Genomic DNA, 16,958 nt, shown 5'->3' on the forward strand with positions numbered 1-16,958 from the left:
AAACCTCTGCACCATACTGCACTGAACAAGAACCAACTGATTTTGTCCTGAAAATTGTAACTGCAATGCAGTCTCGTCACCCATTGCGTCTTTTAAAGAACCGGGAGAAAACCGAAATTGAACATGGATGAATGACCATGCAAGTTGTTTGTGTTCATGGCATGTTTGGCAGCTTAATTTAGTCAAAATAAACTTTAAAAAAAAACAGTCAAACTCAATTTGCATTTCCAAACGAAGGCGAGTGCGCTTTCCAGTCAGCCCATTCATTTACCTATGGGCCGCAAGAGATGAAGCAAATCAGCCCAGCCCATCGAACGCCGACTCCAGCAAGATCCAGCCGTCAGATCCTCAAACCCCTAGATCCAACAGCCCACATCGTCTGCCTCCTCTATATAGGTGAACTCAGCCGCGAACACAGAAACCCTAGACTCCACCTCCATCCAGCCGCAGCCAAACCCTACCCAGCCGCCGCCGTCGCCGCAGCCGCAGCGCGGAGGCGACCCCCCTACCGCCGCCAAGATGCAGATCTTCGTGAAGACCCTGACGGGGAAGACCATCACGTTGGAGGTGGAGTCATCGGACACCATCGACAACGTGAAGGCCAAGATCCAGGACAAGGAGGGCATCCCGCCGGACCAGCAGCGGCTCATCTTCGCCGGCAAGCAGCTCGAGGACGGCCGCACCCTAGCCGACTACAACATCCAGAAGGAATCCACCCTCCACCTGGTGCTCCGCCTCCGCGGTGGCGCCAAGAAGCGCAAGAAGAAGACATACACCAAGCCCAAGAAGATCAAGCACAAGCACAAGAAGGTGAAGCTCGCCGTGCTCCAGTTCTACAAGGTGGACGACGCCACCGGCAAGGTGACCCGCCTCCGCAAGGAGTGCCCCAACACCGAGTGCGGCGCGGGCGTCTTCATGGCCAACCACTTCGACCGCCACTACTGCGGCAAGTGCGGCCTCACCTATGTCTACAACCAGAAGGCGTAATCGCTTGCGTCGATTTGCTTTACCCGCCTACCTATCAAGCATTCACCTGTTGGTTACTCGAATTGAATCTCATTTTAGATCTGTCTGAAGTTGAAACTTAAATGGAGCAGTAGTATCTATCATATTGTTACCCCTATTACTGAGTTGATGTGATGCGGAGTTTAATTTTGTTTTCATATTCTATCCTTGTCGGCGATTGCATTTTTTGGCCGTTTCACTATCATTCATCATTCCTAGGTTCATTATAGTTGTATATTGCATAATTGGATTTATTGCGTTCCTTAGCTAATGCTATCTCTTGATTTGCCCTGGGGAGGGAAATGTCCTGACCTCTTTATGTTTGCTTGATTATTTTGATCGTCACTAATGTTTTGAGATAAGCTACTATTTAGTCATAATTCCGTGTATGCTCAGTACTTCTTGATATAATTGTTTGTTCTAAGGATTTTACCATTTTGATGTAGTTTTATTAATGACTTAGGAACACATTGCTTGGGTTAGGTAGAATTCCTTGCTTTGGCTGTAGTATTGTCATCTTATAATGCAATTTTTTTTTTATCTCAGTACCCCACCTAATGTAGTTGCTGATTGTGTTGCAGTCATGTGCAAGGGTTTTTTTGGTGATTGTTCTCATCTGTTATTGCTGGTTCTTTTTTTTTTGTTGCTATAATGGCTGTAGTATTGTTTTTCTAATTGTGATCTCAGTACCCCACCTAATAATGTTTTGTTTGCTTTGGTTGTTGTATTGCTGGTTCATTATTTTGCGATTGTGCTGCAGTCTAGATAGAATGGATTGCTTGTTTTGATAAGTCGTGCTGAGTATAAATTACGGTACTGCCATTGCGATTGTGCTGCAATTCTTTTTACAGTGTGGTTGCATTCTTTAGCCTGTTTATACCATGATGATGATGATGTGTGCAATTTGTTTACTTAGCCAGCACAAAATGCAAAAAATGCATCATACTAGTCTCCACACGTGACTTCCAAGTAGGCTGTTCAATGAATTGCGCAGTGTATGGTCATTATTGATATTAGGTGTGCTCTTCGCATGAACTGAACCAGCATGTGGCCTATGGATTCGATTTCTGTTTTTGGTGGTACTGAATTGAGTTATGTGTTAATGAAGATTTCACCAAGCCTAACATTTGTGCCAATTTTGAGCCTTTCAAGTTCATTTGAGTTGAGATCCTTCATGGTGCCTAAATCACACTGATTTACTGAAATTTGCACTCATTGTTTTACCTTGTTTTCTCTGTACCTTCTGCGAATTGTGAATTCACTCAATGTGATTATATTCAACGGTAAGAACGCAAACACGAGACCTATTCCGAGTCACGTACAGGGAAAGGGTCACGCACCGAAAACCTTCTCCAACAGCGAACCTAAAAAGAAGACTCCCAGTTTCCTCCGTCTGGTGCCGCTTGCTCCTCCGTCTTCCCTGTGGTTGGCCACTGAGCTGTGAGCTTCGGCTTTGAAAATATCTTTGCCCCCCTCACACACCTCTCTCCCCTTTCCCTCTCTCCCTCTTGTCACGCGGCAGCACCGGGCGGCTCCTTCGAGACGGCGGCGCAACGGACGGCCATTTGTGCCATGGCGCTCGTTGCGGGTGAGGCCAGCCCCTCTCCCCCCCCCCCCCCCCCCCCCTCCCCCGCCCCTGCGCCACGGCCGGCTCCCTTGTGGGCTCGGGTGGGGCAGCGGTCAGCCCCGATGAGTGCTACGCCAGCGCGGCTGGCCCCCATGGCTGTAGCCTCAGGTGCTGTCCCCTGTGCTCCATTTGCTTCTTTGCGTCTCCCAGGTGAAGCAAGAACATCTCTCTCTATCGGACCCATTGCAGTCTCTTCTATTTCCCTCTTCTGATCTGCACTAGGGTTCATGGATTCATTCCATTTTGTACAAGAAAAGCCAGGTGATTTCCCTTAATCTGTATCCCCATCTTTCCATTATTACGCACCGATGCATAGATCTTGTTTCCTTGCAACGGGAACACAGATCGGTACATCTATGAATGGAGCGCACCTGATTCCTGATTGATTCATTCGGCGCAAAGGGAGGAATCTTCTGACTTGTTTTGATTTTGTTCTTGATGCTGTTGCTTGGATATGCTGGCAGTTTAAAGGAGCTGTCGGGGTGGTGGTGCGGCCTGGCGAGCCCGGAGGTGGGCGACGAGAGCGAGGGCGCGACAGATGCGAGCGCGGACGCTGGTATGGTGCCCGTGTCGGTGGCGGCGACGATGGCTGGCTCGGCCTGCTGCAGCAGCCACTGCACAGTCTCGCCGTTGGACTTGTTGGAGCTCTGCCTGCTGCCTCCGCTCCCCGGGCTGCGCCACCACTTGCAGCTGCTGCTGTTGCTCCTTCCCTCCGCTGCCTCGTCCTGCTGCGGCGGCTGGTGAATTTGGATTTGCAGGTGGTGTTGTGTTGGCTGCTGCTGCTGCCGGGAGGGGGCGCCGTGCGAGCCGCCTCCGTCCCCACCGCGAGCGGCACCTTCAAGATCCGGCTCCAGAGATTTGCGTCCTCTCTCTCGAGACGCTTATTTGCGTTTCGGTTCGGCTTGAATGCAAAATGCGTCATTTGTTTGGGTCATCTGTTGAGCGTGTTTTTGGTACCTAAAACACTGTGAACGATCTATTTTGCGTTTGGGTTGTGTTGTTAGAGATAGTCTTAGGCTGCACGGTTTGGCTACTTCGGTATGGGGTACTAACATATTCAAATCACATGTTTTTTGCAAATTCGGTTAGATGGATTCGTGCGGGACGTGTTTGATTTGTTTGATATGTGCTTTTGATTTGGTCATGATCTTGTCCGTGGTGGCCTCTATTTAGTCGTCTTGTGCGTGCAGTCCGTGGTGGCTTTGATTTGATGAGTGACGGCGAGGACGACGTTCATGTTCAACTGTGCCAAATTTCCCAAAGGCCTTGTGAAATTTCTGAAAATGTGCTGTTTCAAAGAACCTGGTAAAAACTGATAATCGTGAGCAACGATCTGGATGATCAACTTTTAACTTTGTATACATTTCCGCATGATCAACTTTGTACAGCACATGACACGGGCTAATCAGCGCATCAAAATATTTGATTTGTATAGGATTTACATTTTGAATGAACACGCCAATTCATGGCATAGATTAGTGGGTTCATAAGGAAGAAAATGGTAATTCTACTTACCAGGTCGGACGCAACTTCTGCACTCATTCGTTCGCAATTAAAAAAAATCCTCCACTTATCCGTTGACTTGCTCGCCTCTCGCCCCCTCCATCGTGTGCGCCGCCCGCTCCCTCCATGGCCGGCAGCGGCGCCCTCACCCCGGCGCGCGCCCTCCCTGTCGATGCGGGACCCACAGGATACCCCGCAAGGGAGAGAGAAGATCTAGTCCAACTAGGATTCTTCCCATGTAATCTTAGTAGTATAACTATTAAGTAATTCTACTAGAAAATCTTATTACAAACCGACTAGGACTCTGGCCTCCTGACTATATAAAGAAGGGCAGGGCTCCTGAGAGGGAGGGACGACAATTGTACAATATAACATATCACGATCAATCCAACGCAAAGGCTAACGCCGACTGGACGTAAGGTTATTACTCGATCTATGATCGAGGGCCTGAACCAGGATAAATCGACTGTCTCTTGCGTTAACCATCGAGTCCAGCATACGCCGAAGCCCGAGCATACTGCCCCGGGTACCCCCGTGGCAGGCTATCGGTGGTGAAACATCGACAGCTGGCGCGCCAGGTAGGGGACTTTCGGCGACTTTGCATCCGAAAGCTCGATGGACCTCGATAACATGATCTTCCCGACGGGATCAACTTTCATCTTCGGCTCATGGATCTGCGAGGCGGACAACTACGGCAGGCTCCAAAGCCATCTCCTCAAAGATCCGGATCAGCATGAAGAATTTCCTATTTCGACAACTACGACGGATCAGCTCACCAGAAGATTCGCGCAGCTCATAATATCCGATTCGAATAAGATTTCACGGCTACGCGCATCCAACTCGAATTCAAGCTCCGTGTCCAAGATGAAGTCTTATTTGAGTGCTTTCAAGAAACCGAGTTCTTTTTTGGCAGGATTCCAGAGCACAACCCAAAACAACTCGGATTACCCTCAGAGTTCTTTCAAAAAGTCGAGTTCTTTTCCATTTGGGCTCGACAACGCGGCAAAATCCTATCAAGGACAGATCGAAAGGTCTTTCAATCCAATGCTTAGGATACCACTGACAGGAGCCCAAGAGGGTCTCGTGCTAACAATAACATCACTAAACTGTATCATCCACTGGCCAGGTTCCATTCCTGAAGATAGCGGAACCCAACTAGTCGGCACAACAACAACAGCTATTCTACCTTACCAAGAAGGAGACTCGATCTACGACATCAAGACGTCTACTGAAGTCATCAGCAACTCTGACAGCATGAAAACTAACACCAATAACAGAACGGCTCACGCACGGGAAGTGCTCATGATTCGACATCCTCGGTCACCATTAAACCCCCCAGAAGCACCCGATGTCAGGTTATCAGATGAATCAGAATCCAACATATCACCCTTTGCCCAGGGCTACGATGGAGAAACTGAGAGTCAGAGACAGGCTAGAGAAAGGAAAAACAAGTTGAAGCAAGGGTGCCAACACTGCGCTAGGCAGCGTAGAGAAGCCTGGATCAGATACGAGTCAGATTTGGCTGAATACGATAAAAGAAAATCACAACAAGAAGCCGAAGAAAGACGCACGGTGAATACACCTTACGATAAGATTCGAGAAGCATTAGAAGAACTTAGGGCAACCTCACATCACGGAGAGAAATACGAACAGCTCTAGGACTTGCTCCGGTCGACAATCCCAAGAATGCATGAAGAGAGAGCCCGATCGAGACTACCCGCCAGATCAACAACCCGCAGGCAAGAAGATCAAAATCAAAGGAAGTCTGCTTTCGAAAGACTTAGGCCAAGTGGAAGCCATAACGGAAAAAGTAGGAAGGAACATAATCAAGGCCACCAATTTGAACGACCAAGGAAGACCAGGAGTAGGGTGCCTACCCAGACAACCTCGCAGACTTATTCCCATCAAAACAACACTTGGCCAGAAGAAGGAGCCGAATCCGAATTCAAAGAAGCCGGAACGCACGACAGATTCCCCTGTTTCGTGAACAGGTTGGCATCAGTATGATTACCTCACAAATTCAAACCGTCTAACCACTCCAAGTATGATAACAAAACCGAACCAAGGCAATGACTCAGAATATATTCACAATCAATTGAACTAGTCGGAGGAGACGACGATATCAAAACCTTGTTCTTTCCCATGGCACTAGAAACTATGCCCCTCCAATGGTTCGACAAGTTAAATCCAGGATCTATCAGAAATTGGGAGGACTTGCAAAGAGCTTTTTGTGAAAATTTTGCAGGAATCATTACATACCCAATCACTCATGCAGAACTGAAAGGACTCAAGCAAAAGGGAGGCGAAAGTCTCAGAAATTATTATCGATGATTCGGCGAACTACGGGCTCAAGTGCATGACATCACCGAACGAGAAGTAATTGAAGCTTTCTCTCACGGAATCATGGCTAGGTGGCAATTTCAAGATTTCTGCAAAGAAAATCTGAGAAACAATGAAGAATTCAGGTGAATAGTGGAAAAGATGATTACTGCAGAAGAAAAAACACGAGAGAGGTTTCCGGATAGAAGCAACCAGGACAGCCCGGACAAGCAAAATCATCGAAATAGCAGACATCAAGAAAGGAAACGTAGACCAGACAATACCGTGGCGATGGCCGACAAATCAAAGAAGTTTTCCAAACCCAGAAGATATGATGACATTGAAAACATACGTTGCCCATTGCACCCTAATGGGAGGCACACCATCGGAAATTATTACACTTTCAATGATCGATACGCAAGAAAAGATAGTAAGGAGAACACCAAAGAGAACAATCAGAAAAAAGACGAAGACAACCACGAGGACAAAGGATTCCAAAAACCCAGGGGAACGGTAGCAGTGATCTTCTCAGGGGCTCTAGATTGCAGAAGCAAACATCAAGAAAAACTAGCACTACGGACTATCATGACAACAGAACCAGCTACACCAAGATATCTCAATTGGTCACAATATCCTATCCAATTTACCAGAGAAGACCAATGGACTAGCGTGGGAAACGCAGGCCATTATCCACTGGTTCTAGATCCAACTATTGCTGGTATGACTGTCACCAAAGTATTAATCGATGGGGGAGCCGGACTCAACATCATCTTTTCGGAAACACTAAGGAAGATGGGACTACAACTCGTCGGGATGATCACACCAACAAGCACACCTTTTTACGGAATAGTACCCAGCAAAGCAGCCATGCCACTTGGACAAATTACTCTACCAGTCACTTTTGGAACACCCTCAAACTACCATACAGAATTCATCAAATTTGAGGTAGCGGACTTTGAGTCATCATACCACGCGATTCTTGGACGACCAGCACTAGCGAAATTCATGGCGATACCGCATTACCCGTATTTGCTGCTCAAGATGCCAGGGCCTAATGGAGTACTTTCCCTTCGAAGTGACCTAAAACACGCCTTTGACTGCGATGTTCAAGCAATCCAGATTGCAGCCAGAGCACAAGATGACCAAAGTAGAAAAGAAATAGCCACAATTGCTGCAGAGATAAACCAAGAAGAATTAGAAATACCGGCTAAAAAACCCAGCATCATCACACCACCAAAAGAAGCCGACGTCAAGCAGATCGACCTGGGTACTGGCGATACCTCCAAAACGGCCACTATCAGTGCTCACCTCTCGGCAAAATAGGAACACACGCTCACCAACTTTCTTCGAGACAACAAAGATATCTTCGCTTGGAAGTCGGCCGACATGCCAGGTGTCCCAAGAGAGTTGGCTGAGCACAGAATTGATGTTAATGAAAGCTCCAAGCCTATAAAGCAACGGCTACGACGATTCTCACCCGACAAAAAAAGCAGCGATTAAAAAGGAAATCACAAAACTGATGGCAGCCGGATTTATCAGAGAAATCCTTCATCCAGACTGGCTAGCAAACCCGGTCCTTGTGCAGAAGAAGAACACAAACGAGTGGCGTATGTGCATCGACTACACAGATCTCAACAAACATTGCCCAAAAGACCAGTTCGGGCTACCACGCATTGACCAAATAGTCGACTCAACAGCAGGGTCTGCACTATTATCCTTTCTCAATTGCTATTCAGGGTATCACTAGATCGCATTAAAAGAACAAGACTAGAGCAAGACATCTTTTATTACTCCATTCGGTGCTTACTGTTACAAGACCATGTCGTTTGGACTAAAGAACGCCGGTGCCACATACCAAAGAGCTATCCAAACTTGCCTTGGGGATCAAATCGGTGAAAATGTGGAGGCATACGTGGATGATGTAGTGGTGAAAACAAAGAACCCAAACACTATGATTGAAGATTTAGAGCAAACATTCGAAAACTTAAAGAGATGGAGATGGAAGTTGAACCCAAATAAATGTGTATTCGGAGTTCCTTTAGGACAACTACTCGGATTTTTGGTCAGTCAGCGCGGGATTGAAGCCAGCACCAAGCAAATTCGAGCTATAACAGAAATGGGTCCACCTAGAAGTATCAAAGATGTACAGAAACTAACAGGATGCATGGCGGCCCTCAACCGTTTCATATCAAGACTCGGCGAAAAGGGGTTACCTTTCTTTAAACTACTAAAGAAGACAGACAAGTTTGAATGGACAAAGGAGGCTGACGAAGCCTTCAAGAAACTTAAGGCATACCTCACATCCTCACCAATTCTCACACCCCAAGGAAAGACGAAGACATGATGTTATACATTGCGGCGACTACTGCTGTGGTCAGCACGGCAGTAGTCGTAGAAAGAGAAGAAGAAGAACACGTGTATAAAGTACAACGACCTATATATTACATCAGTGAAGTATTATCTGAATCAAAGATACGGTACCCGCATGTACAAAAACTACTCTACGCCCTACTGATCACTTCACGCAAGCTTCGCCACTATTTTGAAAGCCACCAGATCATAGTAGTGATAGACTTCCCGCTCGGAGACATCTTACACAACAGAGATGCAACGGGACGCATATCAAAGTGGGCAGTCGAACTCGGAGCTCTTAACATCAATTTCACCCCGTGGAAGGCAATCAAATCTCAAGCCCTTGCCGATTTTGTGGCCAAGTGGACAGAGATTCAACAGCCTTTATCAGATACAATCCTTGACCACTGGAAGATGTACTTTGATGGGTCACTCAAACTAGGCGGAGCCGGTGCAGGCGTCCTCCTCATTTCCCCAGAAGGAAAACAACTCAAGTACGTCCTTCAGATATTATGGCAAGCTACAAATAACGAAGCAGAATATGAAGCCCTCATCCACGGGCTACGAGTGGCAATTACCCTCGGAATAAAAAGATTACTCGTATACGGCGATTCAGCAGTAGTCATCAACTAAGTCAACAAAGATTGGGATTGCACCAAAGAAAACATGGGTGCTTACTGTGCTAAAATACGGAAACTTGAAAAACATTTTCAAGGATTAGAAATTTTACACGTCCTACGCGATTTCAACATTGCAGCAGATGTCCTTGCCAAGCTCGGATCAGACAGAGCGAAGGTTCCACCCGGCGTATTCATAGAAGAGCTATCAGTTCCCTCTATCAAACAACCCGGTGAAACAACACATGAAATTCAGGCTAAAAGCGCTCAGATCTTGGTAATCAACACTTCATAGAGCCAAGTTTTCATCGACTATATCAAAGAAAACAAATTGCCAGCAGATAAGGCAGAAGCCACCCAAGTTGTTCGCAGAAGCAAAAACTACGTTCTAGTAGGAGATAGACTTTACAGAAGAGCAGCATCATCAGGAGTACTCCTAAAATGTGTCTCATTTGAAGAAGGTAAAGAGATCCTAGACGAAATACACTCAGGTTGCTGTGGAAATCATGCCACCTCAAGAACACTGGTTGGCAAAGCATTTCGCACCGGATTCTACTGGCCAACCGCTTTGAAAGACGCAGAAGAGCTTGTCAAAAAATGCAAAGGTTGCCAAATGTTTGCAAGACAAGCCCATGTACCAGCTCACAATCTTGTCTGCATCCCACCCGCTTGGCCTTTTTCCTGCTGGGGGCTGGATCAAGTAGGACCCCTGAAGAAAGCAAAAGGCGGCTTCGAGTACATCTTTGTAGCAATAGACAAGTTCACCAAGTAGATTGAATACAAACCACTCGCGAAATACAGCGCAACCAAAGCAGTCGAGTTCATCCAAGACATTATGCACCGCTTCGGCATGCCCAATCGAATCATCATAGATCTAGGCTCCCCCTTCACAGCTACAGAATTCAAGAGCTGGGCACAAGACTGTGGTTTCGGTATAGACTATGCGTCTGTTGCACATCCAGAAGCCAACGGATAAGTAGAAAGGGCTAATGTACTCATACTAGCCGGATTAAAACCAAGGTTATACGAAGAACTAGTGGACTATGGGTCCAAATGGATTGAAGAATTACTGAAAGTAGTATGGGGGCTACGAACTCAAATAAGCAGAGCAACAGGCTACTCACCCTTCTTCCTAGTTTACGGGTCAGAGGCCGTACTACCCGCCGACTTGATCTGGACATCACCAAAGATAGAACAATACGATGAAGGAGAAGCAGAACACACAAGAAGATTAGAACTCGACAGCTCAGAAGAAGTTAGAGTAAACGCTACCCTCCAATCAGCCAGATACCTACAAGGTTTAAGACGGCACTACAACAAGAGTACCCATCCTCGATCACTACAAGTTGGAGACTTAGTGCTAAGAAGGATACAAAAGACTGACGGACGACATAAGCTACTCAGTCCATGGGAAGGTCCGTTCATTGTCACAAAAGTCACCGGACTAGGCACATACAAGTTAATAACCGAAGATGGAAAAGAAGTCAGCAATACATGGCACATCAGCCAGCTAAGAAGATTCTATGCGTAAAAACAACTCAAGAAAAAACAGACATGCAAGCCACAAGGGACCAACGTTCACAATCAATGAAGGACAATATTCTTCAACAACATATGTATTAGTTTATATTCATGATCAATAAAGATGATATTCATCCACAGCATGTCTTGTCATGACTTCCAATGAGTTGTTTTCCTGAAACAAAAAGCAAAATGGCTGAAAACATGCCTGAGCATCCCGGCCGAGAGCAAAATAGCTAAAAAGACGCTTGAGCCCGCCGATGAGGGTAGCTAAAAGCTAACACCCAAAACAAAAAGCAAAATGGCTGAAAACATGCCTGAGCATCCCGGCCGAGAGCAAAATAAGCTGAAAAGACGCTTGAGCCCGCTGATGAGGGTAGCTAAAAGCTAACACCCAAAACAAAAAGCAAAATGGTTGAAAACATGCCTGAGCATCCCGACCAAGAGCAAAATAGCTAAAAAGACGCTTGAGCCCGCCGATGAGGGTAGCTAAAAGCTAACACCCGAAACAAAAAGCAAAATGGCTGAAAACATGCCTGAGCATCCTGGCTGAGAGCAAAATAGCTAAAAAGACGCTTGAGCCCACCGATGAGGGTAGCTAAAAGCTAACACCCGAAACAAAAAGCAAAATGGTTGAAAGCATGCCTGAGCATCCCGGCCGAGAGCAAAATAGCTGAAAAGACACTTGAGCCCGCCGATGAGGGTAGCTAAAAGCTAACACCCGAAACAAAAAGTAAAATGGCTAAAAACATGCCTGAGTATCCCGGCCGACAGCAAAATAGCTGAAAAGACGCTTGAGCACACCGATGAGGGTAGCCAAAAGCTAACACCTAAAACTAGTCGACCGAAATTGAACTTCAAAAGACCCTCCAGCTCTTCGTTTCGAAAAGCAAGAGGCTCGGGGGCTACATCCAGATAGGAATACTTCTTCCTTAGAAAAGCATTCGGATGCCGAAGTTCATCAAGGCAACATTCTATGCCGAGTCGTTTTTACATAGCGTGGATGAAAGGTTATCAACACAAAGATTTACATCTAACAAGTCATAGCGTGGACAAAGCACTCGACGGATCACAAAAGAGGAAGAAAAGAAAAGTACTCGACAAATCAAGGGGTCTCGTCAGGATAACGCACAGAGTTGTTCTGCGGAGCAGAGATGAAAACGGGACAAAGTACTCAGCAAGTCAAGTAACTTCGACCACACCCAAGCAAAGAATACATCAATGAAAATAAAGAATCTTCATTTAAAGAGGAGTGTAATATTACAAGGGGATGGTCAATCGGATCAGGCAGTGTCATCAGAAAGGGAAATGTCAATATTTAGACTGTCTACAACCCTACTGGCTAAACCTTCGACCTCATGCTCCATCCTCTCAACGGTGTCAAGGTATTCTTGGCTTTCAGCTTCCTCTGCTATCTTGGACAGAGGCGCCTCTGGAGCAAGGACCCGAACCTGGGCCAGAACATTCTTGGTACATACTTGAGCACACTTCTTCGCGAACTCTTGGAAACGAGTTGGAATCTGGGGAATGAACTGCGCCCAAGATTGCCCATCATCCGCTGGAGTCCGGAGAACATCGGCTACTGAACGAAAAGATTTCCACAAAACGTTCCAATTTTCAGTAGCCGTCGCCAGTTTCCCAGACAAGCTTTCAATAGTTTTTTGGGCCTGCACAAGATCTCTGTCAGCTCCACTCCTAATCAGCTTAGCAAGGGTGAGTTCTTCCTCAGCATGAGTAATTACCTCCTCAGCCTTATTATGACTAGAGCGAACAAGAGCCTTCATTTCATCGATACTGTTAACACTGGATTTTGGTCGACTCTGGAGGATGACAGGTGGACCCGCATGCAGGAAGAAGGATATTTGGCAAACAAAACGAGCGGTCGGCTAAATGCTTGTGCAGTCGGTTACTTCAGAAGGTGGTGACTCCATTCGGGAAAGCAGAAGATGGCAGGCAAAGCCGATCGAAAAGATGAAAGTTGTAATAATAAAGGACTCTGAGAGTTTAGGGCAAGGAATCGTAGTTTCCAAGTTTGTTTAAGAGTTCCTTTGTAAATCGTAGTCTTTTAGGACTCGTGTTTTGTCTAGGGTATAAATATTGACCCTCGACCATTGTAATAGGTGTTCACAACCAAATCAATACAACCGGCCCCGTGCCAACTTTTGAGTCCTTTTGTCGTGTCGTCGAGTTCTTCGAGAGGAGTCATCGATCCGTCGACCTCCGTAAGTTCTGACAACCTTGTTATCATGTTTAGTATCATGCGGTGGATTTAGACGTGATGCAAGTAGTCTTGTTTGTTTTCAATGGTCGTGCGGCGGATCTTTGCTTGACAATCAAGAAGTCTTTGCTTATGCTTTGTTTATGAGTAGATACCTTGCGGCAGGCGTTTGCTCAATATGCTTAGTGAAAGCAAGACAGTTATCGGCTCTATTAGATACGGCAAAATCTAAATAGATTCATTAAGTTATCCTGTGTTGCATATTTTAAATATTTTATATATTTGTAACACACTTCTGCCCAATCTAGATTGATATTGTTCAGCCCTCTCTTATGGTTTTATTCGCACTTCAATGATCATTGCTTTTTCATATTACCTTTGCAAATAGATAACATGCTCATAATGGCTGAATTATTTTAATCTAGATTGTCACATGTTGTGGGTTCATGCATGTTAATTACGTTTAAGCTTTAACGAAACTAGGTGTCGTGCGGCAGATGCAGGTTTTAGATTAGTTTAATCGTGTTTATTTGCATGTTCCTTCTTCATGGACCCCAACTCGGCTGGACTGCTGAGCTTGGTTATGCATTAACTCATAATTAATTTCACTTGTTCAAACATGTCTTCCCATGCACATGCATTCGGCAATCAGATCTTTACGTGTGTTCATCTTACGATTAGCTGAATGGTTTATAAACTTGTTGGCAGACAGCTTCCTATAGCTGTATGTCGTTGTAAGTGGCTTCAGGGCCGTATATATGGAACTGTCTGGTCTCACCCGACATGTTCTAGTTTGGCATTTAACTGTTTTATCCCTTGTTAGTTTTTTCAGGTCAAACTGACTGGCACGTTTCCGGATCACGAAGCACCCGGGGACCCGATTGAAGCCACGCTTTTCGGCTTGCTGTGTGTGAGGCACAGTGTGTCACATTTTGTGTCAACACACTTTTTGGCACGCCCGGTGGGACCATCTGTTAGTTCAAGATGGTGTCTGAGATCAACAATGATCATGTTCTGGATGTGAGCATGGTAGAATTGCCAGATAATTACAGGGATTTAGTGCTACAAGCATGTGAGCAATACCAACGGAAGTGTTTGATGTCTTTTTCCAAAAACAAGAGCAACAAAGTGTTTCAAAAGCAGTCAATGCCAAGGGTTCTTCTTCCACATCAAACTGATTACACTGAAGAGGAGGATGCTCAGAAGATGGCAGCCCTGGTTTATAAAGCTATGGGAGAAACCATGACAAACCATCACACAGCTTTTCTGAATACCTTTCGGGCAATCATGATCAATACTTTTGGTCCAATGGTTGATAAATACTTTGAAGAAAATGTTGGCCCACTCAGTGGACCGACACTTTTCAATGTTCCAAAGCATCAAGAGAAGCCTGTTGGAAAAGAAGCAGCATCGACTTCAAATATAGGTGGATTGACTCACACTGAAAAGCAATCACATCCCACCTATGGCCAGGTGACATTTGGTACCACAGGAGAAGTGCCACCTTCAGCTTATAGAGTTTCTCTAGCATCAAACAGATTGCAGAAGAATATGTATGGAGATGGGTATCAAGAATTTACTGATTACAATGCTATCAATGCTGTGCCAAATCCAGGGTATAGGAGTGTTTCAGGATTGCCTTCTGGAGTGCAAGTACAAGGAAATCAGGATTCAGGCATTGATGTTTTGATGCACAGGATGGCTAATATGATGCAGAATCAGTTCGGCTTGAAGCCAAAAAATCAATCCTATTCATACAAGTCTCCTTATCCAGAGTGGTACAACAGAGTGGCGTTACCTCCAAGGGTGAAGCCTCCAACAAATTTGACCAAGTTTTCTGGTCAAGATGATACTAGTACCATAGAGCACGTCAGTTGGTACTTAATGCAGCTTGGAGAAGTTGCTTCAGATGAAGCTTGGAGGATTCGATATTTTCCTTTGTCTCTTACAGGACCAGCTTTCACGTGGTTCACGTCTTTACCAGCTCATTCCATTGGTACGTGGGTAGAGCTAGAGCAGAAGTTTCATTCATATTTCTACATGGGTACTAATGAGAAGAAGTTGGTCGATCTCATGAGTCTGAGGATGAGAACAAATGAGACACCATTGGAATATCTTCGCAGATTTAGGGAGACCAAGAATATGTGTTATTCTCTGAATTTACCAGATGATCAACTACCTGGAATAGCTATAGCAGGAATGTTGCCGAATATCAAGGAGAAGTTGTTCGGCATGGAGTTTGATGATCTTGGCCAACTTGCACAACGTTTAGCAGCTATGAGTAATCAGGCCCAAGGATTCAGGAGAGATAATCACTTTTAGAAGAATAATGCCACTAATGAGGTGTATCAAGGTTTTCTGGAGGAAGCGACTGAGTATATTGATGAAGATGAGATAGCTGCAGCTGAGTTGAATTAGGCAAAGGAGCCTACTCAAATTAGTCAACGCTGGTTGAAACAACAAAAGGGAACCTATGATTTTGATGTTACTAAGGCAGATAGGCTTTTTGCATTATTGATGAAGGAAGGACGCATCAAGCTGCCAGAAGGACATCCCATGCTACGTCCTAAAGGAGTGAAAGACAAAAAGTATTGTGGCTTCCATAACACTAATTCTCACTCTATCAATGATTGCCGAGTGTTCAGAATACGAATCCAGAAAGCTATCCAAGAGGGACATTTGAAGTTTGATGGCAAGATGAGAATTGATGATCAGCCTTTTCCACAAAATATGATTTCTTTCTCTGTGAATATGGTCTCTGCCAATGATCTCAAAGGTAAAGGCAAGATGAAGGTGTTGACTTCTGATAGAGCAAAGAAAAGTGGTGCTGTTGACCCAGATCGGCAAGTCACCAGTAGAGAGCTGCAGCAACGAGTTCGGTTTCAGAATAGCCGAACCGAGAAAGGTCAAACTTCCAAACCCAGAGTTACATCACGTATTTTGCTAAACAAGTGGCAGAGAGAGCAAGAGAAGGAATACTATAAGAAGCAATGGTTTATGGAAGAATGCTGGAGGTATGAGGAAGAGGTATACCGAAGGGAGCAAGAAGAATACATGACAGAATAGGAGCAGTCTCATTAGGGTTGTTCATTCTTTAGGCATTGTTGGAATGAAGGCTTGAGGTTGCCTGCTAGAAATAATTGTCCGGAGTGTAGTGCTCAGTACTCCGAGTATAGGCAATCTTGAGTCAACCGCCGTCCCGTCTATGAAAGACTTGGAACGAAGGTTCCTGAAGATGATCGGCGCTTAAAAATAGATGATTTTGAGAATCAGCAAAGGAAAAGATTTGTAGGTCAAGGTTGGATTCATGATAGGGTGCATGATGAAGAAGCTAATTCCTATAGATACGTATGGCAAAAAGGACAGTGGTGTCCTCCAGGCCTGAGGAAAAGTCAGAAAAGAAGAGTTCAACGGTTGAGGAATAGGGAGTTGAAACATGAAGTTACCGAAACAAAGCAAATATGGCGTCCTAAGAAGAAGCCTGATGGATGTGGTCCTTCGGCTGATGCTTGCATGGCTTTCTTCCTCCCATCAGAGTTTATAGCTCCCGAAAGCCAAGATGTCCAAGAAGAGGTGTACTCTGATTTTGATGAAAGTGAATGTCAGGATTTGATGGCTCAGCTTGTATTAACACAGCAGACTGTTTTTGACAAACCAATCAAGAATCGTCACTTGAAACCACTCTATTTAAAGGGATATGTCAATGGCAAGCCTTTAACTAAGATGTTTGTTGATGGAGGGGCTGCTATCAATATCATGCCTTATACTACCTTTAGAAAGCTTGGGATGACTAATG

General features: G+C 45.3%; 1 protein-coding gene across 1 annotated transcript; it reads left to right on the top strand.

Annotated features, from left to right (window-relative positions):
• Positions 1 to 422: 422 nt before the first annotated feature.
• On the top strand, positions 423 to 1,123 carry LOC136512659 (ubiquitin-ribosomal protein eS31 fusion protein). The gene has a single exon (XM_066506622.1). The coding sequence runs from the start codon at positions 520 to 522 to the stop codon at positions 985 to 987; it is 468 nt and encodes a 155-aa protein (XP_066362719.1). The 5' UTR covers positions 423 to 519; the 3' UTR covers positions 988 to 1,123.
• The last annotated feature ends 15,835 nt before the right edge of the window (positions 1,124 to 16,958 follow it).

The sequence above is a fragment of the Miscanthus floridulus genome, chromosome 16, assembly GCF_019320115.1.
Source record: "Miscanthus floridulus cultivar M001 chromosome 16, ASM1932011v1, whole genome shotgun sequence".
In the NCBI taxonomy this organism is placed as follows: domain Eukaryota; kingdom Viridiplantae; phylum Streptophyta; class Magnoliopsida; order Poales; family Poaceae; genus Miscanthus; species Miscanthus floridulus.